The 22,047-nt window shown below is 55.4% G+C and overlaps 1 protein-coding gene across 1 annotated transcript in view; it reads right to left on the reverse strand.

The window, feature by feature from the left end:
* The window catches only part of PYGB (phosphorylase, glycogen; brain), a 55,016-nt gene that overhangs the window by 17,941 nt on the left and 15,028 nt on the right, over window positions 1-22,047 (reverse strand). The window contains exons 2-14 of the mRNA XM_011992901.1: window positions 20,497-20,575; window positions 18,224-18,327; window positions 15,038-15,169; window positions 13,042-13,153; window positions 12,474-12,556; window positions 11,314-11,457; window positions 10,631-10,723; window positions 9,340-9,486; window positions 8,635-8,798; window positions 7,616-7,730; window positions 6,484-6,585; window positions 5,398-5,545; window positions 1,263-1,321 (exon numbers count right to left, since the gene is read on the reverse strand). Of these exons, the coding sequence (XP_011848291.1) occupies window positions 1,263-1,321; window positions 5,398-5,545; window positions 6,484-6,585; window positions 7,616-7,730; window positions 8,635-8,798; window positions 9,340-9,486; window positions 10,631-10,723; window positions 11,314-11,457; window positions 12,474-12,556; window positions 13,042-13,153; window positions 15,038-15,169; window positions 18,224-18,327; window positions 20,497-20,575 (1,482 nt within the window). The remainder of the gene's footprint in view (window positions 1-1,262; window positions 1,322-5,397; window positions 5,546-6,483; window positions 6,586-7,615; window positions 7,731-8,634; window positions 8,799-9,339; window positions 9,487-10,630; window positions 10,724-11,313; window positions 11,458-12,473; window positions 12,557-13,041; window positions 13,154-15,037; window positions 15,170-18,223; window positions 18,328-20,496; window positions 20,576-22,047) is intronic.

The raw sequence follows: 22,047 nt of genomic DNA on the forward strand, positions 1-22,047 counted from the left end.
TGAGGGATAGGTTTACGGTTTTGCTACAGTTCTTCCTGCTTTTCTCTAGGTTCGATGTTTCTTTTTTTTTTTTTTTTTTTTGTGCTGAGACAGGGTCTGGCTCTGTTGTCCAGGCTGGAGTGCAGCAGTGCAATCACAGCTCACTGTAGCCTCAATCACCCAGGACAATCGATCCTCCTACCTCATCCTCCCAAGTAACTGGGACTACAGACATGCACCACCACACCCAGCTAATTTTTGCATCTTTTTTGTAGAGATGGGGTTTCACCACATTGCCCAGGCTGGTCTGGAACTCCTGGGCTCATGCAATCCACCCACCTCGGCTCCCAAAGTGCTGGGATTACAGGCGTGAGACACCGTGCCCAGCCTAAAATTTTCACAGTAACATTTAAAACTTTTTCAAACTCCGTATCTCTATAGACTTCACATACTGAAATACTGACAAATAAAATGATGCAATTCCAAAATTTGCTTCAAAAACAGCAGGTGACAGGAGTGGACAGAGACCAAATGGGGTGTGCCAGGAGGTGGTGGAGCCCTGAGGAGTGCTCGCCCCTCTGACCAGCTTCCCACTCGCTGAAGGCAGAGAGAGGGTGTCCTTCAGGCTGCACACAGGCACCAGCACCCCCAGGCCCCAGCCTTGCCATGAAGAGCTGGGTGCCTCACACAGTCCAGACTCACTTAGGGCCACTGCTCCAGCAGGACCCTCCTAAGGACGCTGCACCCCACGGCAGCCCCACAGTTCTGGATAACGACCAAGCTACTAGGGAAACATGACAGGAGGTGGGGACACTGGCCGCAGATGGCTGATGAGTATGACGATGTGACCTGGGACTCGATGACAGCACATCTAGGACTCTGAAAGTATGTGTCATAGTAAAATAAAGTGAACTGAAAGCAGGCAATGCTCAGGGCATGTGCAGGTGATGAAGCAGCCACAGTGCCCTGTGCCCACTGGGTACCATGCAATCCTATGGGCACAAAGAGAAAGGACACCGCCCCCTCTGAGGTGGGCACCAGCAAGCCCACTGGGGACTGGCCCTCTAGGCTGGGGACCCCCTCTGGTGAGCTGGGCAGGGAGGCTTCCATCCCATTTTGACCCTCTACAGGGTCCCCACCCCGACAGGCACACCAGTAGGGCCAGTGACCGCTGGGCACCCAGCTCCTCAGTATGGATGTGGCACCACGAGAAGCATGCAGGCTGCCCACCCACCGTCCCTGGACCAAACCCCACAGAGAGGACTGCAGAGGACGTCACTCACCTTGCCCCCAATCATAACAGTCCTGGGCACAAAGGCCTTGGCCGGGTCTCTCTTGATTCCTGTAGGACACACGGAAGAGACTCACACAAGGCACTAGGAGCCAGACAAGCCCCTGCCGGGGCCCAGCAACATCAGAGGCCGACCCTGAGGCAGGACAGGCAGGCTCCGCCGTGAGTGTGCTTCAAGCCCCAGTGACACGGGCGGCAGCGGCACAGGGCCACTGGCCACCCACTGCCCACCCACCAGGAACCTGCCACTTACAAGGGAGTGAGGCCACCCTGAGGTCTGCACTTAGGTTCCCAGCTGGTGAGGAAGGCCAGCCAGGACCAGTGACGAACCCAGCAGCTGACCCAAGCAAAGATGCTGTTTGTTCCCAGGTGCTCAGAGGAAAAGCTGCACCTCGGTTTCCAGAAAAGCCCAATACAGGAGCTTCCTTGGGTTTGGTCACCAGTGTTCGAGGCCCCTGTACATGAAGGGCACACTTGTGGGTTTTGTCTGGTTTTGTTTCTTGAGACAGCGGCTCACTCTGTCGCCCAGGCTGGAACCTCTACCTTCCAGCCTCAAGCAATCCTCCCACCTCAGCCTCCTGAGTAGCTGGGATCCTAGGCACGTGCCACTGTGCCCAGCTAATTTTTTCACTTTTTGTAGAGTTGAGGGTCTCTCTATATCGCCCAGGCTGGTTTCAAACTCCCAGGCTCAAGCAATCCTTCCACCTCGGTCTCCCAAAGTGCAGGGATTATAGGCGTGAGCTACCGCGCCTCACGCTCTACCACTCTTGTGTTTTTTTTGTTGTTGTTTTTGTTTTTAAGAGTCAGGGTTTAGCTCTGCCACCCAGGCTGGAGTACAGTGGTGTAATCGGGGTTCAAAGCAGCCGCAAACACCTGGGCTCGAGTGATCCTCCCCTCCTCAGCCTCCCAAGTAGATGGGACTACAGGCACCAACAGGTTGCCACATGCAGCTAATTTTTTCACTTTTAGTACAGATGGGGTCTCGCTTTTTTGCCCAGACCGGTCTCAAACTCCTGGCATCAAACAGTCGTCAGGTCTCAGCCTTCTAAATCCTTGGGATTACAAGGGTGAGCCACCACACTGACCTTAAATTGTGTTTTAAACACATTGTTTGGATGACACAAAGAAAAAGTGGCAACCTCAGCCTTGTGGCTGTGGTGCCATCAGCCTGCAGGGGTGCTGGGTGAGACCTTGTGTCTCCCTTCTGCCTTGCTGGGACAGGGGGTGAGGGCCCCCAAAGTTTTTCACAGAAGTGGATGGAGGGTCAAACCATGATGGCCAGCTCACTGCCAGCCCAGCAAACAGGCTGTCCTTGCCAGATCATGGGTTTGCAGATTTCACAGGAGGTTCCTCCAAAAAGGGGATGAGTGGCCACCCTGGACAGGTGTTCACCAGCGAGCCAGGCCTGGGTGGGGCAGCAGGGAGTCGGGCCGATGTGTACCCCCTGGCCCCAGGCTCCAGGAGGAACACAGCTGCCCCTTAGTGCTGGATCTTGTCACTTCTGGAAATCAGCAGAGAATAGGAAAAATGAAACACACAGATGATGATTTCAGCGCAACTAGGAAAGAAGGCAACCATGCAAACTCCAGGCCACAGTGGGCAGGGGACAGGGTCCTGGGAATCCTAACCTCTGGGGAGGGGCACTCTGGGCAGAGGTCCGGTCCTGGGGGCCACCAAGGAGCCCCTAGGGGACAGCAGGCTCAGGCAAGTGCCTCTCCCACAAGGGCATCCTCACAAGGCAGGTCCTGGCATCCAGGGGAGCCTCCTGCCCAGGTGAGACCTGGAGAAACAGCGGAGATGCAGCCACAGGGAGGTGCCACAGACTGAGGAAGCACAGCCTTGGCCCAGCAGAGGAGCTGCCTTGGAGGGCTGAGAAGCCTATTCCGAATAGCCCCAGGCGATCCAGCTCACCCTAACGTAGCAGTGGAAGTCAGCACCCAGCCCTGCTACAGGCCACAGGAGGGGAGTGAACCCCTTCGCGAATCACATACCCTTGGTGACCACCAACTTGGAAAGACATGGAGCCGAATGCAAGGCCTCAGGGAGTGGGGCAGAGAGCAGAGGAGAGGAGCAGAGGGCACGGGAGGAAAGTGCAGCCGGGAGATGCTCCAGAGAGCAGTGCCAAGGACAAGGACAAGCCAAGTCCTGAGAGAAGTAGGTACCAAGGAGGCAGGCCAGAGAAAGCCACCTCACGCCACACTGCAGCCCAGAAGCAAAAACCCAAACAGAACCAAACACACGTTTCAGACAACTTCCCTGAAGTCCAGCAACATGTTCAACAAGCACCCTGAGTACTGACGAAAATGCCGCGTTAACAGCCAACACCAAGACACGGCAATGACAGTGAGTCACTCATGAGGTCGAGAACTCAGACCTCACCAGACTTCTGCACACACATCCACCCTCCAGACAGTGCCCAGCAGGGCCCCAAAAGGCACTGGGGGAAGGAAGTGGAGTCAAGACTGGCATCTTCAGCCAAACCGACCTTCGTGGTGAAGGGTCCAGGCTATTTTGAACAAGCAAGAATTCAAGAAGGTTGTTCCCATGAGCCAGTCATGAACTAGGCACAAAGCGCCGGCAGGGCTGGGCAGCACTCCAGGAGGACTGTGAGGAGCAGTGAACATACTCACCTGCAGACTCAAACTGACAGAGCTAGGGACAGGAGGAAGGGCAGAGTACTGATGCTGTGAGCTCTGACAGTGGGGCAAGGAGATGCATGTCCACACGTACATGCACACACACAAGCACACGTGTTTACACGCATGCACACACATACATTTACGCACGCACACACAGACATGGGGCAAGGGGGAAGACCAGTGGGAGCGAGCACCAGCCTGTTGGCTGCTTCCTGTGAACGGCTGGAAATCACAGCGGGTTGTTCAAAGCAAACGAACCAAGCAAGCGGAAGCAGAGCGTCTGGGAAGCCTGACGGCCAACACTAAACGACGACGCAACAACTGACTGTGGGGGCAGCGGAGTGGGAGGAAGGGAGGGGTGACCCGCGACTCTCACTGTCGCTCACGAATGGGACCAAGCGCTGTGCAAGCGGAGGACTCCGGGTCACCACCAGGGACACACAGAGCGTCACAACTGCAGGAGGAAAGCGGGGCAAAGAAAGGTGATGCAAAGTTCCCATGCACCACCTCGGAGCCAGGAAGCCACAGCCCTGGGAAGCATCATCTCCCGTGGTGCCCACACAGCAGAGGGGTCCTCAGTGGGGGTGGCCTCCAGCCTCTGTCCTACTGTGTGTGTCTCAAACGCACCCAGATCCTCCACCCCATCGAGGCTTACTCATTGGGAATAGAAGATATATTTCCAAGAGGAGCTTTGTATCGGAAAGGAGGATGTGTGGTTCCTTTGGTTTTTAAAATACCCACTTTATTAAATTACAAAACTTTAGAAACCTAGTTTTTCCTTAAGGTTTTATTATCTATTAAACCTAGCAAATAGTCACATTAACCTCTGGAGGTCTCTGATTCATGTTTGTTCTCATAATTAAATGTCCTCAGACAACATAAGATATATGTGTAAATTTAACACATACTATCTTAATTTTTATAAGTATGCTTTAAATGCCTCTAATAAGCATAATCTTTCTAAATAAGATTAGTCTCACAGAGATAATAACTAAATTTAAAATAAAAACTGAAGGCCCGGTACAGTGGCTCATGCCTATAACCCCAGCCCTTTGGGAGGCAGAAGTGGGTAGATCACTTGAGGCCAGGAGTTCGAGACCAGCCTTGGCAACACAGTGACACCCTGTCTCTACAAAAAACACAAGGGCACAGTGGCGTGCGCCTGTAGTCCCAGCCACTTGGGAGACTGAGGTGGGAGGATTTCCTGGGTCCTGGGAGGTCGAGGCTGCAGTGAGCTGTGATGGTGCCACTGCACTCCAGCCTGGGCCTTTCGGGTGTTTAACTGTTCACCTGCTCACGTGAGACCTGGCATGGGGCACACAGAAAAACGTGGCTTTTGCTTAAAATAAATGTGCCACATCACACATGCCCACGCCTACACACGCACAGCCCCCACCATGACAAAGGCCCAGGGTCTGCGCACAGCTGGCGGGCAAGGGTAAGCCTTGGGCCCTGCAGTGCCATCGTGCAGGTGATGCCGGCACTCACGGTTGTAGAGGGTGATGACGTGCAGGCAGTTGAGCAGTTGCCGCTTGTACTCGTGGATCCTCTTCACGTGCACATCGAACATGGAGGAGGGATTGATCTTTACCTTGTACTCCTTCTCCAGGAAGGCTGAGAACTTAAGCTTGTTTTCCTGGGAGAGTGAGGGGGAAGGATGGCTGGAGACTTCACCAGGACTCCACCCACTGACCCTGCGGTTTCCTGCTTCGAGTGCCCTGTGAGGAGCGCCGCAGGGAAAGGGCAGGGGTATACAGGATGGAGCTGAGGGGCAGAGATGGCACCGGGGTCTTCTCATGGGAAAAGGGGAGAGGGCGATGCTGAAGGTGGGTCTGTACCAGGAATAGGGGATAAGTGAGGAGCCGGCCCAGGAGCACGCCTGGAGCCAAGTAGAAGACACTGCAGAGCCAGGCGTGCAGGCAGGGGAGCAGCGTGGGAGTGGGACAGCTGAAAGGACTACAAGAACTAGTTCTGGCCTCTAGGAGGAGGCCAAGCTCGACGGGCTGTGTAGAATGGCCTCCAGCCTGCTGAGGTTTGAAGGCTGCCGTGACTGGCCCCGGACTAGCCGAAAGGGCTGCTGCCGGTGCAGACAGTTCGTGTACCTGCACAGCTCTCCAGGGGCAAAGAGGGCATCACGCTGGAATTGGCTTCTAGAGGCTTCCATACAGAACTGACCCGTGGTGGAGGGTTGAGGAACGGGCAGGGCTGGCCTGGGGTCTGTACTCAGCTATCTGCCACGTGACCTGTCCTCCTCGGGGCCCTCATCTGAAAGGCTGAGTGGGGCAGAGAGACCTCAGGGGACCCTAACAGCCTCACCCTCAGTCCTGTTCCGAGTCCCCACTAAAGCCCCAGTGGGTACCCCAGGACCTGTGTTGGGCTTGCAGGAGGGCTTGGGGCCAGGGCATACCTGCCTGGCTGTGGGAGGGCTGGGGCCAGGGCGGACCTGCCTGGTTGTAGGAGGACTGGGGCCAGGGCGTACCTGCCTGGTTGTAGGAGGGCTGGGGCCAGGTCATACCTGCCTGGCTGTGGGAGGGCTGGGGCCGGGGCTCGGGCCAGGGCCAGGGCCATGCCTACCTGTTTGACCTTGGCCACGTCCCTGATGAACGCCTCGTCATTGACCAGTGGCAGCAGCTTCTTCAGCTGGCTCAGGTCAGTCAGGAACTCCTCCCCAATTTTCTGGAGAATGTAAAGGTTCCGCTCACTGTGGGCCCTAGCCACTTGCCCTCCTCCCATTGTCGCTCATGCCCCTGCCTTCCCCTGGGATCTGCTCGTCCAGCCTCTCCACGCATCCCACCTCTCAGGCTACAGGGTCACCCCGGCAGCCCCTCCCACCTCTTCTGATCTTCTGAGAGGGCTCTGCAATGTGGCCCAGTCCCACCAATTCAAATGCCCACAACAAACACACAAGCCTCCCTCAGCCACCGTTCCTAGGGTTCTCTGACGTTGAACATCCCATCACCACCCAAAACCCAAAGCCATCCTCTGGCTGCCCTCCACCAGCACCTTCCCTGCCTCCACAATGCAGCAGGCAGCCCCCTCAAAGCCAGCACCTCACCCAGGTGCTGCCCGCAAACACTCGGCCACCTCTCCTCACTCTGCCCAGGCCTGCCTCAGACTGCACGGGAGCCACGCTGCCTTCCAGGTCCCAGGGGCCCATCCCCCAGCACAGGACATTGGACCCGTTTGCCCCAGAGCACTGATCCCTCCCTCTTCATTCCCTCTTCAGACCTCAGCTTTCCTGGGAAGCCTTCCCTGACCATAGCCCCAGGTGAGTGGTCCCAACCCCCCAGCCGCTGGTCCTGGCCCGTAGCACAGGGCCTGGCACCTCAGCGCTCGTTTGCCTCGGGAGCTTGCATAGGAGCCGACATACAAACAGGAAATAGGCGCCCAGCCTCGCAGACTCTCCTGGCAGTCAGCTGCCTCTTGCCTCTTTTGCAATGGCCCCGTGGCTGCTCTGAGCCACACCCCAGCCCTCACTAAAGCTCAGCTTCTGAACTCGCACACAGGACCCACCAGGCCCCACTGGGTGACTGCCCAGCTCAGCGTCCATGTTCAGGGGCTCAGCCCTCATATCCGGAAGCCTACAGGTCAACACGTGAGGGACAGACTCCTGCCTACTCAGCAACCATTCAGCAAGGGCTGATGACACGGCCAGTGGTTCTCAGCCCAGGCATACCCAAAGGCACAGGCAGGGCCTGGCGCTCACCTCCACGATGGTATCGGCCAGCCCCGGGTTGCACAGCAGCAGCCACCGGCGGGGGGTGATTCCGTTGGTCTTATTCTGGAACTTCTCTGGCTCCAGTTCATAAAAATCCTTAAAGCTGCAAACACAGAGAACAGGGAACTGTCACAAATGCTGTGCCTTGAACCAGGTGAGCAAGAGACCTTAAGGCCCTTTTAAGGAGGTCCCAGGATCCCTCAAGCTCAGTGTTTCTGTTCTGTTTTCTGAGAACAGTGACCGCGGCCGCTGCAGGCTCTGGGAGCCATACAAAGGCAGCGCCTGCGCCCCAGGGCCTCTGTGGCTGGCTGTGCGGTTTGCCCAACTACACCCTCGCAGGCATCAGAGCCTGGCCATTCTCTGGAGCGGTCCATGTGGAAACAGGTGTCCAAGTCATGACAGCCGAGACCGCAGGACTGTAGGGCTTGAGAAGCTGTGGTCGGTTTCCTCATCGCTACTGGGGAGGGGCCCAACACAGAAGCTTGCTGTGGGTGCCATGCACAGAGCCTGCAGCCCAGCCCCGGGCACAGAAGCCCCCGCTCCTGCCGGGTTCTGCCTGCCCAGCACGCACAGTAGACGCCCAGCACATGCTAGGTGAAAGAGTGGGAGTGATTCCTAGATCAGGCCCGACCTAAGAGGGGCAAGAACGAGATCTGACCTAAGAATCCCTCCTTCAAGCCCTGTCTAAGCCCCGCCAACGGCAGGAGGACCAGTGGTGCAGAGCCTCCGACTGGACCCCCAGGAAGGCAGGGGCGCGGGAGAGCAACAGGAGACAAAGCCGTCTCCCCACTGCCCACAGGGCCAGAGGCCCCTTGTGCTGGTCGGTGAATGCACAAGGCGTGACCCTGACAGGGTGTTCTGGGCAGCTCTGTCATTGCCATGGAGGCAGGGGCCTAGTGGCATGGGGTGTGTGCCATACAGCTGGGTCCATGTGTTCGGTGGCTGGTCCTAGGTGCAGGCCTGGGTGTCAGACAGAGCTGGCCCCCTCGGGCAAGCGCCCTACTCACACCGACTGTTTCACAATCTCCGAGTGGATCCTCGCCACACCGTTGACAGCGTGGGACCCAATCACACACAGGTGGGCCATGTTGATCCGCTTGCAGTCCCCCTCCTCGATCACAGACATCCTGCGCAGGCGGTCCACATCTCCAGGAAATAGCGCGGCCACGTGCTGGTGCCAAAACACAGAGGCAGGTAGGTGGGCACGGGAGGCCCCACGGAGACCCAGCACTCCCCATGACCAGGGGACAGTCCATGACCACCCACAGGAAGCTCTGCTGCCTACAGGGAAGTCCTGGGGCTGCGAGAGCCGGACCTCACTCAAGTGCTCCCAGCGCCAGCAGCCACTTCAGAGGCATCTCACAAGGGCCCGGGGCCAGCTCCAGGAGGAGGCTCTCGCTCACTCCACTCCCCAGCCCAGGAAAGGGCCCAGCCCGGCCCAGGGACCCACAGGGCTACTGTGTCTGAGGAAGATGGGTCTGAGGGAGAGAACATGCAATTTAATTTACAAAGAGGAACCTGGGACAGCTGTGGCTCAGGCATGGGGATCAGCCAACAGCTCTGCCAAGGGACAGCCCCCAGCCCCAAGCATCTTCTGCTAAATGGAAGGTGCCTTGTTCAAGAAGTAAAGCACCTCCTCGCCCAGGCCAGGTGGGGGGCCGTTGGCATGGGTGTAACCGCCACCCCACACGGCCACCTGGGCCCACACTCACGTCCAAGTGCCGCTGGTTGATGGCATAGATGATCTCCAGGTGCCGCGGCAGCAGCTTCTCAAACATGGACACGGGCCAGCGCTCCAAGGCCTCAGGCAGCACGGTGTGGTTGGTGTATGCACAGGTCTTCTTCGTGATTTCCCAGGCCTAGGCCATTCGAGAATGTTCCCATGTGTTTGTTGAGAAACAAGCAGCTCTCTGGCCAGCTGCCTAGGCGGGGTGAGCATCCAGGATCCCAGGCAGATGCTGGGTACCCCAAGAAGGGCCACCCTCCCCTCTGCTCTCCAGGGTGGATCTGGAGCCCTCTGAAAGCCTGACACACAGCCCAGAGCCCTCACTCTGCTGATGCAGCCCATCGAAGTGTGATGTTATGGTCCAGTGTGTGACACACACACAAGTAAGACACACTCGCCTGCTACCTGGGGTCACCTTCACACTCTCCCATCACTGGTACATGGACGCACCGCTGAGCGGTTTTCTATTTATTTCCACTACAGTAGCCGGACACCCACAGTGGGGAGGACACTGGTTACTACGTGGACCTGCCCCGTGCTGGCCAGAACTGAGGTACCCTCAACAGGCACAGCCTCACCTGGAGTGCACACACACCAAGGCCAGAGAGGGGCTTGGGTTTCTACAAAACGGAGTTAAAAAAATTTGTTCTATGGTTTCTTTTTTGTTTTTCTGGGTGTGTGCCGCCACACCTGGCTATCTTTTGTTTTTAGAGGTGGGGTCTTGCTGTATTGCCCGGGCTCTAACTTCTGGCCTCGAGTGACCCTCCTGCCTCAGCTTCCCAAAGCACTAGGATTACGGGTGTGAGTCACCACACTGTCCAGTTTCATGGTTCTTACATGTCGATTGGATAACGGTTAGATTAAGAAAATCTCACCACACAAACGTATTAAAGTCCAAAATACGCTGAGTCGTGAGAGCAGGTGCCATGAACAGAGCACAGAGCTCTAAGCAATGCTTTGGGGAGCTGTCACCAAACTTCAAGATGAGAATGCACCAACGGGAAACCCTGAGAAGTGTTACAGTCCTATCCTTATCCTCTCCCCCGTGCCCTGTCCCCCACACCCTGTCCCCCACACTCTGGCTCCCCGCACACTGGCCCACAAAACCTCTGTCTCCTGGAACCAGACCCCTCCCACAGCTCGCATCTCTCCCAGGCATGATGACCACACAGCTCTCCCCAGGCCAGGGGAGAGGCCCCCCAGCTCAGCTCCTCGTAGCCCTGGTCTGCATGGGCTCCAGGCTCTGGGGAGGTGCCGCCCTTCTCCTCCACACGCACCTTGTCCCAGTCCACCTTCTCCACGTCCACCAGGATCCGCATGAGCTCGGGGATGGAGAGGGCAGGGTGGGTGTCGTTCAGCTGGATGGCCACCTGCAGGTCACACAAGGGGTGCCATTCAGTCATCTCATCCCGTGTGGGCACCCACGGTTGTTGGCATATGAAGCTCCCCGAGTGAAGGAGCCAGCCCAGCCCTGAGGAGCCTGGAGAACAGGGAGGGGTTCTGGGAAGGGAGCAGGGAGGACAGCCGGGCTCACACTGTGGCAGGTGTGTGCTGTGTCCGACGTGCCTGCTGGTGAGTGCCCCAGAGCGGTGTGCTCTGCTGCCAGTGTGTGCTGCAGCCGGAGGGAAGGAGCTGTGGCCACCGGGGCTAGGGGCTCTCTCACTGGAGCTATGAGGGCTTTGTATGAAATAACTGCACTTAGCTCCGCCAAGCACATCTGACTTTGCACAGGAGCCTTTCACCATGTCCCTTGCTGACTTGACTCCTAACAAGGCTGGTGGCCCTTGTTCTGCGAGGGAGGGCCCAGGTGGGATCCTGGCCCAGGATGACGACACCCCAAGACAAGGGGCATGTGCCATCCCACTCTAGCCCCTTTTGGGACAGACACGAGAAAGCAACCTCAAGAGCCTGAAGGCGCCCAGCCCCTGGCACTGAGATCCCTCCCAGGGCCACCACGCACCTTGTCTGGGAATGTCTCGAAACACGTTCTCACAGGGTCCCGGCAGCCGAACTTGGACGACTTGAAGCGGCGGATGATGTCCTGGAGCGTGGCGGCCACCACGAAGTACTCCTGCTTCAGCCGCAGCTCCTTCCCCTCGAAGAACTGCACACAGCAGAGCAAGCTGGAGGGTGCAGGCTGGGGGCGCATGCCCCATGACCCAGTCCCAGGGCCATTCTCCTCCCCCAGGAAGCCCAGGTCAGCGACCTGGCTCAAGGGCGCAGGCAGAAGGCCGAGAGGAGCCCAGCCGCCTGACACTGGGGCCTGCCTGTGTGCCCTCAGGTCATTAAGGAGGGTCACCTTGCCTTGGGACAGACCCCGGGACACAGTGTCCATCCATCAGGAGAAGTACAGTGCCAGCGCTACTCAGGAGCTGCACTGTCCAAGCACAGGCCTTCTGGAACATTCTGCACCTGGGGCTTGGGGTCTGCCAACAGTCTCACGGGGACAGGGGAGTACACTCTTTGATGAGCCTTCCGGCACCCAGGCCTTTGCTCTTGTGTGCACGGGTTACTTTCATAAAATAAAAAGCTAACTTTTTATTGCCCACTAGGGCATATTCTAAGGACTTGTCAGGCAACAACAAAAAAAAGAAAGCCACTGGGCACTAAATGTAGGTGGCAGTGGGGAACATGGCTGCGACACCATCACCTAGCATGGGAAGGGCATGTGCCAAGTACCTTTCGAATGTCCCCAGGCATCAATGCCAGGTAGGCGCTACCGTTCCCCAGAGAGACAGATCACCTACTTGGGGAACTGGCACTGCGGGCTAGAACAGCACACAGGCTGGAGGGCTGACAGGCTCCAGCTGGCCCCAAGAAGCGGCTGGCTGTGTGTTTATGAGGGGAATGGATAAGAGGGGAAGGTGGCAGAGAGTGTCCTCAGAGAGACGACCACAGAGCTGCCAAGAGGCACACGAGGACCCGCTTGGGCCTTATGGAGGACAGTGCCCCCCTCTCCTCCCCAAGGGCATCATGTGTGCACCTGAGGCGGGAGGACCACCAGGGGGCTGCTTGCCAAGGCCAACAAGAGGCCCCACCGGGGAGCCCAGCCAGTCAGCCCACCTCACTAAGCCGGAAAGCGACGCAGTCTGAGCAAGAGTGCCCAGGCCAGCTACTCACGTTATCGTTTGGATACAGGACCCTGGAGATGTTCTCGGCCAAGTTCCGGTCCAGGACCGCCTCGATGTAGTCTCCCACGTTGACTAAGAAGAAACGGAGTGGGGTCAGCACACACGTGCCTCCTGGCACCAGCACCGCAACCGCTCAGGGGCCTACTTGCAAAGGCCAATGAAACTCGCTCGAGCACAGGACTCCCCTAGCCGCTGCATTACTTCACCTCACCCCCACCCCTGGAGGTAAACGTGATCCCTCCTGCAGTTCCCCTATGAACCGCATACAACTCCATCCCCCTCACGCCTCCCCAGGGGCACATGATCTGCACAAGCAGACCCTGGGTGCCCAGGGCCCAGGTGTCTCGGTTGCTCTGCCTGTAGGCCCTTCCCAGGCAGGTCCCACACACAGGTAAGCTGCACCAGCCTCGTTTTCACCAGGATGCAGGTTCACCCTAGAGGAGGGCCGTGCAGTCTCCAGGACAGGGAGCCGCAGGGCGTGGTAAAGGCTGTGGGCGAGGGCGTCCGGGACCAGCCACCCACATGGACACAGGGGCGCCGAGAACCACGGAACGTACAGTCCTGCAGCTTGAAGTCGTTGGGAGCCTTGGCGGACCACAGCCGCATGGTGTTGACGGTGTTGTTCTTGTAGCCGGGCACCGGGGTGTCATAGGGCATGGCCAGCACCACCTGGCCACAAAACAGGTTGCTCAGGACGGAGTGGCGAGGGCCCCCACCGGCCCCTGAGCCTCTCCCCGCCCCAGCCTCTTCCTGGGCACCTGGCGCCCTGCTGGCCCCCCACGGTCTCCCCCTTCTGCCCAAACACATCCACCCAGCCCATGCTCAGCACCACAGTCCCCGTCTGCGCCCGCCCCTGTGGTGCCACATTGTCATCCTGAGAGGACCACCTGCCCCACCACCCTCCCCAGACCAGACCTGTCTTCTCACTTCACCTTCCTCAGGAATGGCTTCAAACGAAGAATCATCCCCATCCTGACTTCCTGAGGTGCCGCAGCACCAACCCCCACCTCCCTCCTTACCCTCCGCCCTCCACGCCTCCCCTCCTCACTCAACTCTGCTCTAGGAACTCCAATACACAAAGGCTCGCCCTGGAGATGACCTCTCTCAGCTCCACCTGCAGGAAGGTTGCTCCTGCAGCTGCCTTCCCCCTAGCACAAGCCCAGCCGTGCTTCCTCCACCCCAGCCTGGCTCCCCCTCTCCTTGACAAGCCCCTAGGTTCCCTTACATCCAGAGACATCAGCTCCACTCCCACCAAGGGCAGGAGGAGGCTCTCAAAGCTGAGGCTGGCCTGTGGTCCCAGCTTCCCGGCAGGCGCACTCAGGGATGCTTGGGTTCATCCCGGCACACACGTGCCTGTGGCACCGCCAGTCAGCTCAGATAGCCACACAGGGGGCGCACCGGGGCCACCAAGACCAAAACCCCAGGATCCCTTTCCCTTCCTCTCTCCTGTCAACCCTTGCCCCTGCCCCACAAGGCGACATCCAAGTGAGCGACAAGTCGCCGGCAAGGCATTCCGGCCCCTTCCATCCTGGCCAGCCCTCGGGGCTCAGCCCATCTTCACAGCCTGCCTGCGATGTCCCGGTTCTCCAGCATCCCCACTCACACTGACACACTCATCCACGAACACATCTACAGCGCCGGTCCCCTGCCCTGCTTTTGCAAGTTAAATACAACTTTTCATGGTATTTTCAGCCTCCATGGCATGGCCCCAGCCACTCTAAGCCCATGTATTTGATTTAAAACTGTGTCCTACAAAGTTAGGATAACTCCCTCTGCACACCAGTGACCACCCAGCCTCCAGGCTCTCCTGTTATCACCCCTCCTTCTCCATCACAGGTGGCCAAATCTCACTGATGCCCCAACGTTCTCCTGCAGCCTCTCCTGCCGGCCCCTGCCCTGCCTCAGTCACCCCGGCTCCCAGCTGCCCTGAGCCTGGACTGGGTGCTCCCTCACGTGGCCTCTGCGTGCCTGGCACCCCTCGCTGCTGAGTACTCTAGGCTCTTGCCCTGGTCCCCCATCAGCACCCTGCTGGGCAGGAGGGCCTGGCCCCATCCCCAGATGTCGCCCAGACCTCACACATACTCCAGGGGCTCTGACAGCTGACGCTTTGAGAGCCACGGGCCACGTATGGCACCAGGAGGCCAAGCGGAGCTTGTCGCATGCTCCACAGATAGTGGGAGCTGTTTTCACCCACGCGGCGGTCCGTGCCCCCATCCCATCAGAACACCCTCCTGCCTGCTCTTAAGCAGCAGGGTTCTCGTGAGCATCTGGCTGTGAGTGGACCCTGCCCAGCCCCAACACACAGCTCCTGCCCAGCGGGACTTCCCCGCGGAGTCGCGCGCTGTGCTCAGCGCCTCCACTGTTTGGGAAGCTCCCATCAAAGCGTAAGAGACTGGGGAGATGAGGAGAATAAACCTCCCCCGGCTTTTACCTTAAGTCCTCCAGGGAGGCAGCAAGTCCCCCAAGCCAGAAGAAGTCGAGATGACTAGGAATGAGCCGCAGCAGCCCCCTCACCCGGTCCCAGCCTTGCCGTGGACATTTCAGCCCAGGTACCTGTGTGTCCAGCCACTTCACGCCGTCGGGGGTGTGCTCCACGCGCCCATAGAAGTGCACAGGAAGCATATACTCGGGCCGCGCTTTCTCCCAGGGGTTGCCATAGCGCAGCCAGTCATCGGCCTCCTCTACCTGGAAAGGGGAGAGCTGTGAGGGCACCCTCAGCGCAGATGTCCCAGGACGCCGCCCTGTCCTGGACCCAGCAGACCATGCGGCCGAGATCACACAGCACCTGGCACTTAAACTTACCTACAGCCACTTACCACGTCAGGATTCCCACTTCTGGCCAAGCCCACGTGGGTAAAATGAACACGGTGGGCACTAAAGTAACAAACTCAAAATTCAGAAATATGCACCCCAAAAAAAGACACTAAGAACCACTGACTGACACATGCTCTGACCTGGATGGAGCTTGAAAAACCTACACTCAGTGAAAGAGGCCAGACAAAAACACCACGCGTCACATGAGGCTATTTACAGGAAATGTTCAGAATGGGCACCTGCACAGAGAAGCAGGCGAGAGGCTGTCAGGGGCTGGGTATGACGGCAAATTGGTGCAGGCCTTCTTTCTGGGGTGATGAAAATGTTCTCAAGACAGACAGTGGTGATGGTTACCCAACTCTGAATATACTGAAATCGACTCTATTTCAATAAAGCTGTTACAGAAGAATCACTAGAAGGCATTGCTTTGACGGGGACACACTGGCCAGGCGGAGGCTCACGCCGACAGTTCCCAGCACTCTGGGAAGCCAAGGTGGGAGAATTGCTTGAGCCCACAAGGTCGAAGCTGCAGTGAGCTATGCCTGTACCACTGTACTTCAGCCTGGGTGACAGGGCAGGACCCTAACTCTAAAAAAAATGATTAAATTAAATTTTAAAAAGAAAGAAAGTGACACTGCAAATCCACAAGTGCTGGGGCCAAGCTGGTAGCTGGCAGTGAGGGTGCCCCGGATGCACCCAGGAAGACAAGCTGTTCCGGGAGGGCTTATTCCCAAAATCTGTGCCCAGTGGCACCCGAGACCAGTGAATACACAAAACCAATTCCCACACTAAAAGCGGCCCTGCAGACTCGAGCCACCCTTGCACAGAAGCACTAGGGGCTGCTTTACCACCAAGTGACAGAGTAACTCTGTCTGGTATAGCAGCAAGGGTGGGTTCTGAAATCTAAATTCCTAAAACTGAAATGAGATCAAGCCTCTTCTCTTGAGAACGAACAAGCAGCCCTAGTATGCTACACTGAGGGATTTCCTCTTAATGGTTCCTACACAGACATAAAGAGTCACGAGCAAGACTGTCTGGGCTGTGCTGTTCGGGAGGCACCTCCCCATGGTACTCCCAGCAAGACCTTTCTGGTGGCATCTCCTTGTCCGCTGTGAGATTCCCCAACACCAGGGCCTGACCATCTCCTGCAGAGTTGCTCCAGGAGTCGCCGGCAGAAGCAATAGCTTCCTACATACAAAGGCAGCCTGAGTCTCCCTTCCAGGGCCTCCCTGCCCCCTCGGCCAGGGTGTCAAGCAGGCTGGCCTGCGGCCCCTCTGGCCACACGCTGCTGGCCAACTCTGCCTGTATTTATTTCTTCCACGGCTAAAGCCAACTAAAAACCCACTGAATATGACCAGTTCCCATGAAAAGGGGATGGGAGGAGGGGTGAGCTTCACTTACTGATCATCCTGAACTATCACACAAGGTGGCAAGAGTTACAGGAACGAGGACCACCAGAAGGAAAAATGTCTCCGTGGTAAAACAAAAACCACCACCAATACCTTCCTGCTGAAACCCCTAACACCAACTAGGTGAAGGGGTGCCTCTGAGCTTCTGCCTTATAAACCCACACGTGACTTGGGGACTGCTGGGGGCCAGAATGAGCCAGAGCATCAGCATGTGCATAGACCGGACTGCCCTGGCGCTCAGGCAGCACGTGGAGGGCTGGGGCAGAGCTGTCCTGAGGCAGTGGAGAAAGGCGCCTTTCTAAGGTTGCAGAGGGCATCTCCACAAATCAAGCAATGGATCTGAGTCCGTTTTAGGTTTACCTTTAGCCATTACTTTTCTTTACCAACATTTTATTGTGAGCGTTTTCAAACATGCAGAAACGTCATGCACCCACACCTAGGTGCTGTAAAGTCTGTTGTTTCTCCATCCGCCAATCCGTTGATTTTGGGGTGCATTTAAAGCAAGCTGCAGACAGCAGTCCACATTCCCTCTAAACACATCACTGTGCGTGTCATGGACAGCAGCTCCTTGCGTGTTTACGTTTTGGGTTAATTTCTCTATGGTGAGAGGCATGAGTCTTACAGATGCCATGGACGAGCTCTGGAGGCTGCACCCGCCATGCGGCCCAACCCCACTTCCCACCCCTGCCCCAAGGACATCTCTACCACCCATCACACACACATTCATGGGGGCTGTACACTCTGATGCTACAAATCTTTTGATTCTAACCCCAGACTAGCTTTATTTGTGACTTGCAGGCCCCAGATGATATTAAATAAACCATTCTCCAACTGAATGGAATAGTGGTGACTTTCATTCTGAGGCATATGGGAAGGGAGCTGCTCCCCGGGGAGGAGGAGGCTGCATTTTAAAGCCACGCCCTCCTCCCTGCCACGGTCTCAACCACCTCACTTAGCTGTAATGTGAGGCTTCAAGATCGAGGCTCACTCCTTCCAAGGGCCACTGTACTACGCAGAGTCCAGTCTCTAACCCCAAAGGCACTGTCCCCTCACTGGGGTCAGGCAGTGAAGGCAGAAGGTGAGAGCAAAAGCTACAACTGCTCTTCTAACTACTTAGGGCCAACATCCCACTGAGGCTGACCCCAAAAGCACCACCCTGCACTCTGCATTTTGGTGCAGAGGGTCACCAGAGTGACCCTCACTGCCTGGCTGCTACTGGCCCTAACTGGGAGCTGCTGTAAGGCTCAGCCAGGTTTCTGTGTCCTGCATGCCCCAACTTCCTCATCACCAGACAGAGGCAGCTGGCAAAAAGCTCACACAGGGCCCAGGCTCTCCCAGGCCATGTGGGCCAAGGAGCCGGAGCAAGGGAGCTGCCCTGACTTGCTCCACGTTGCCCTGGCCGGCCTGCAGTTCCCTGGCGGGGACGTGGGAAGTATAAAAAGACTAACTGCAAGTGTTACCATTTTATTGTGTGAACAAGAGCTGGAAACCAGTGAAGAAATGAAATCTCACCCACCTGCCAGCCATTGACAATCTTCTGGTTAAAAATCCCAAATTCGTAGCGGATTCCATAGCCATACGCTGCCAGGCCCAAGGTGGCCATTGAGTCAAGGAAACACGCTGAGAAATCAATCACAGATCAGTCAGAATGGAAGGCACAGCACCAAGGTCCCATGGGGAGGCAGCCCACAGGACGCAAGGCAGAGATTCAGAGGGGATCACACTGACTTCAGGCTTCACTGAGAGGAAAACTGGAGCCCTCACCCTCCCCATGAGATCCTGGGGCCACACACAGACGACATCAACGTGGTTACTCAAAGGGCACGGGAGGATGGGGAGATGAAGAATCCCAGAGAACTCCGCCAGGCCGGGAACCCCTCTAAGCACGAAGCCCCCCACTGCCCCACTCTTGGACACCCCAGTTCAGGCTGAGGCCTCGCCAATCCCCTGCACATTCCACTGAAACCCAAGCTGTTCTGACAGCAGGGACACATCAACACACCAAGCCTCACCCTACTCCTCAGTGAAGCCGGCACAGCAGTGGCAGCTGGCCATGTGCAAATCAACATCCACCTGTGCAAACACCACAATACCAGGGGCCCCAGGGCGCTACAGCACGTGTCATTAAACCCAGTCCTTGTTCCAATCAAAACTTCTTGGAAGAAAAACAAAACAATGTTTTGAATAAAGATTTAGAGGCCAGGTGTGGTGGCTCACACCTGTGATCCCAGCACTCTGGGAGGCTTAGGTGGGATGATCGCTTAAGTCCAGGAGTTTGAGACCAGTCTGGGCAACATAGTGAGACCCTGTCTCTATAAAAAATACAAACAATTAGCCGTGCATGGTGACGCATGCCTGTGGTCCCAGCTACTCGGGAGGCTGGTGTGGGGGAATTGCTTGAGCCAGAGAGGTTGAAGCTGCAGTGAGCCAAGACTGTGCCACGGCACTCCACCCTGGGCGAGAGTGAAATGCAGCCTTATTAACGCTTCAGGACCAGCCGGGCGCGGCGGCTCACGCCTGTAATCCCAGCACTTTGGGAGGCCGAAGTGGGCAGATCACGAGGTCAGGAGATCAAGGCCATCCTGGCTAATGCGGTGAAACCCCTTATCTACTAAAAATACAAAAAAATTAGCCAGGCGTGGTGGCGTGCACCTATAGTCCCAGCTACTCGGGAGGCTGAGGCAGGAAAATGGTGTGAACCCGGGAGGCAGAGCTTCCAGTGAGCTGAGATCACGCCACTGCACTCCAGCCTGGGCGACAGAGCAAGACTCCGTCTCAAAAAAATAAATAAATAAAAAATTCAGGATTAAAAAATCAAAAAAACACCGACATGGAACACTAGTAACTAAAATAAAATGTCCAATCCATGGAACACACAGATGCCTGTGAGGCCCTCTGCCGAGGCAGAGGGATGAGGGAGCGTCACGGACTCTTGTTCTGGGGACTTGCCTGCAGGAGGGAAGCACATGAAGCCATGGCGGGCTCAGTGCTGCCTGGGTCTGTGGGTACGGGGCCCTGTGGGCAGAAGGCAAAGGCTCTACTCATATCTGGCCATGGAGAAGGATGGAGGGAGGAGCAAGGGGCAGGCAAGGTGACTGGGAAAGCCCAAGGACCCGGAACACCCCAAATGGAAGCAGGTCTCAGGGCTGGGGAGGGAGCAGTCCACAGTCTCCAGCTTGGAGGTGAGACGTGGGGTGAATGGCCGCCCCTGGGGTTGTCAGCAGATGGGGACAAAGGAGGCTGGAGCTTCCCTTGAGTGTAGGAAGCCCAGTTTTGCATTTGATGAGAAGGGACGTAGCAGGAAGATGGTGGTGACCCATCACATGTCGCGAAGGCCGGGGCGTGGAGAGGGCTGAAAACCTTCAAAGCTCAGTGCCCTGCCTTGTTATTTCAAGGCAATCTGCTGACTGTATCAGAGTTGAAACTGCCTGCTGCAAGCAGGGCCACGTTCATAAATCATCTTTCCATCCTTTGGGCTGTCTGCCAATCGCTGGCTCTTGTGCCCTGGAAAGTGGTCAGCATATCGGGAGCCCCTCCCAGCACCAGCTTACTCCATGCTGGCAGGACTGCTCTTCATGAAAATGATGACATGCCCCTTGTGTGAAAGAAAACATATGTTTTCCCCTTTTCCCCCGAATAGTGGCAAAGATTTCAATCTGAAGAACACACTGGCCCATCCACTCAAAGCCAATTTACCCTGAAGCCAGTTTACCTGACCCTGGCCTCACCACATGGCCACCAACCAAGCCAACAGGTCCAAGAGAGCTCCTCCTGGACAGGGCAGCTTACCTGCCAGCCTCCCCAGGCCTCCATTCCCAAGGCCAGCATCTTCTTCTATCTCCTCGAGTTCCTCCAAGTCCAACCCCAACTGCAAACAAAAACAGAGGCAGCATTTTAATGTTACTCAATATTTTCCCTTGAATGACAGGCTGAAAGATACGTAAGTCTTGTGAGCTTATGCTAAAAATTAGAGTCTGGGTTCTGTTAGACTTGAAAATCCAATGTTAAAATTTGATGTTAATGCATAGAAATGAAAGTTTACAAATATTTCAAAAACATTTATTGCCAGGTAGTTAACCTATGAATAGTGAACAAATTATAACATGTATCCTAAAAACGAAACCAATGGTTCTGTCATTCTCTAATTTCACATGGGCTAAAGATATTTACATGACATATTTTTAAACTGAAACCTAAAAGCACTTTTCCTGTGGTGATTCCAACTGTATTCAAACAATGTTGTGAAATAGATATGTCATGCTAAAAATTAGAGAAAAAGCAATAAAATCATGATTGACAACGCCATTCCAGAAGCCAAACTCAGTACTCTCATTATGGCATATGGATAAATATTCCATTAATCTGGATTTAGTGCACGAACTTGACAAATTGCTCACATTATCTGGATTGGTAGTCTTTATACTTTTTGGTCTCAGAAGAATCCAAACAGCTTTTGTTTATTTGAATTACATGTATTGATATTTATCAAATTACAAATTAAAATGCAGACCTTTTTAAAGTATACATATGAATTCATTTAAAAATAGTAAACCCAATACATGTTAACAAAAACAACAAAGTTTAATTTTAAAAAAGTACATTTTTGAAACCAAAAAAATATCCACTGAGAAGAGTGGTAGTATTTTAAATAACAACAGCAAAGTTACAAATGATTTAGCATACACTAAGTCAAATGAATGGTATTGACACATACAGTAATTTGATTCAGGGTAAAATTTCAAAATACCGTGACTTGAACTTAATTCCTAAAGCAATTTCAAAGGGTACATTCCACCAACAATATTTTGGATACAGGGAGCGGGGTGCTAGGATTTACTCAATAATGCATTACTTGCTCAAAGTTAAGAAATAAGTTTAACTACAACATAACTGACCAGAAAACCTCTAAGTTTATGGTCTAAACCGATCTTAAAACCTCTCGTTCATAAAAAAATCTATTAAATTCAAAAAATCCATTAAACTTTTTAAAAATCTCTATATATTTTTCTAAAGACAGGCTACAAGTCAACATAGGGAAAGATGTTTAGTTCCTTCATGTTTTTAAATTGAGTGCCTACAGCACACTCATCCCACCTAGGAGGGCAAATGTTACCCTGATTTTGTGAACATTCGAGAAAGATGTAAAAAGGCTGGGTGCAGTGGCTCAAGTCTGTCATCCCAACACTTTAGGAGGCCAAGGTGGGAGGATCATTTGATCTCAGAAGTTCAAGACCAGCCTGGGCAACATAATGAGATGTCTCTACTAAAAATAAAAAATAGGCGACATGGCGGGCGCCTGTAGTCCCAGCTACTTGGGAGGCTGAGGCAGGAGAATGGCGT

Source organism: Mandrillus leucophaeus, unplaced genomic scaffold (genome assembly GCF_000951045.1).
Source record: "Mandrillus leucophaeus isolate KB7577 unplaced genomic scaffold, Mleu.le_1.0 Scaffold1109, whole genome shotgun sequence".
NCBI classification, from domain to species: domain Eukaryota; kingdom Metazoa; phylum Chordata; class Mammalia; order Primates; family Cercopithecidae; genus Mandrillus; species Mandrillus leucophaeus.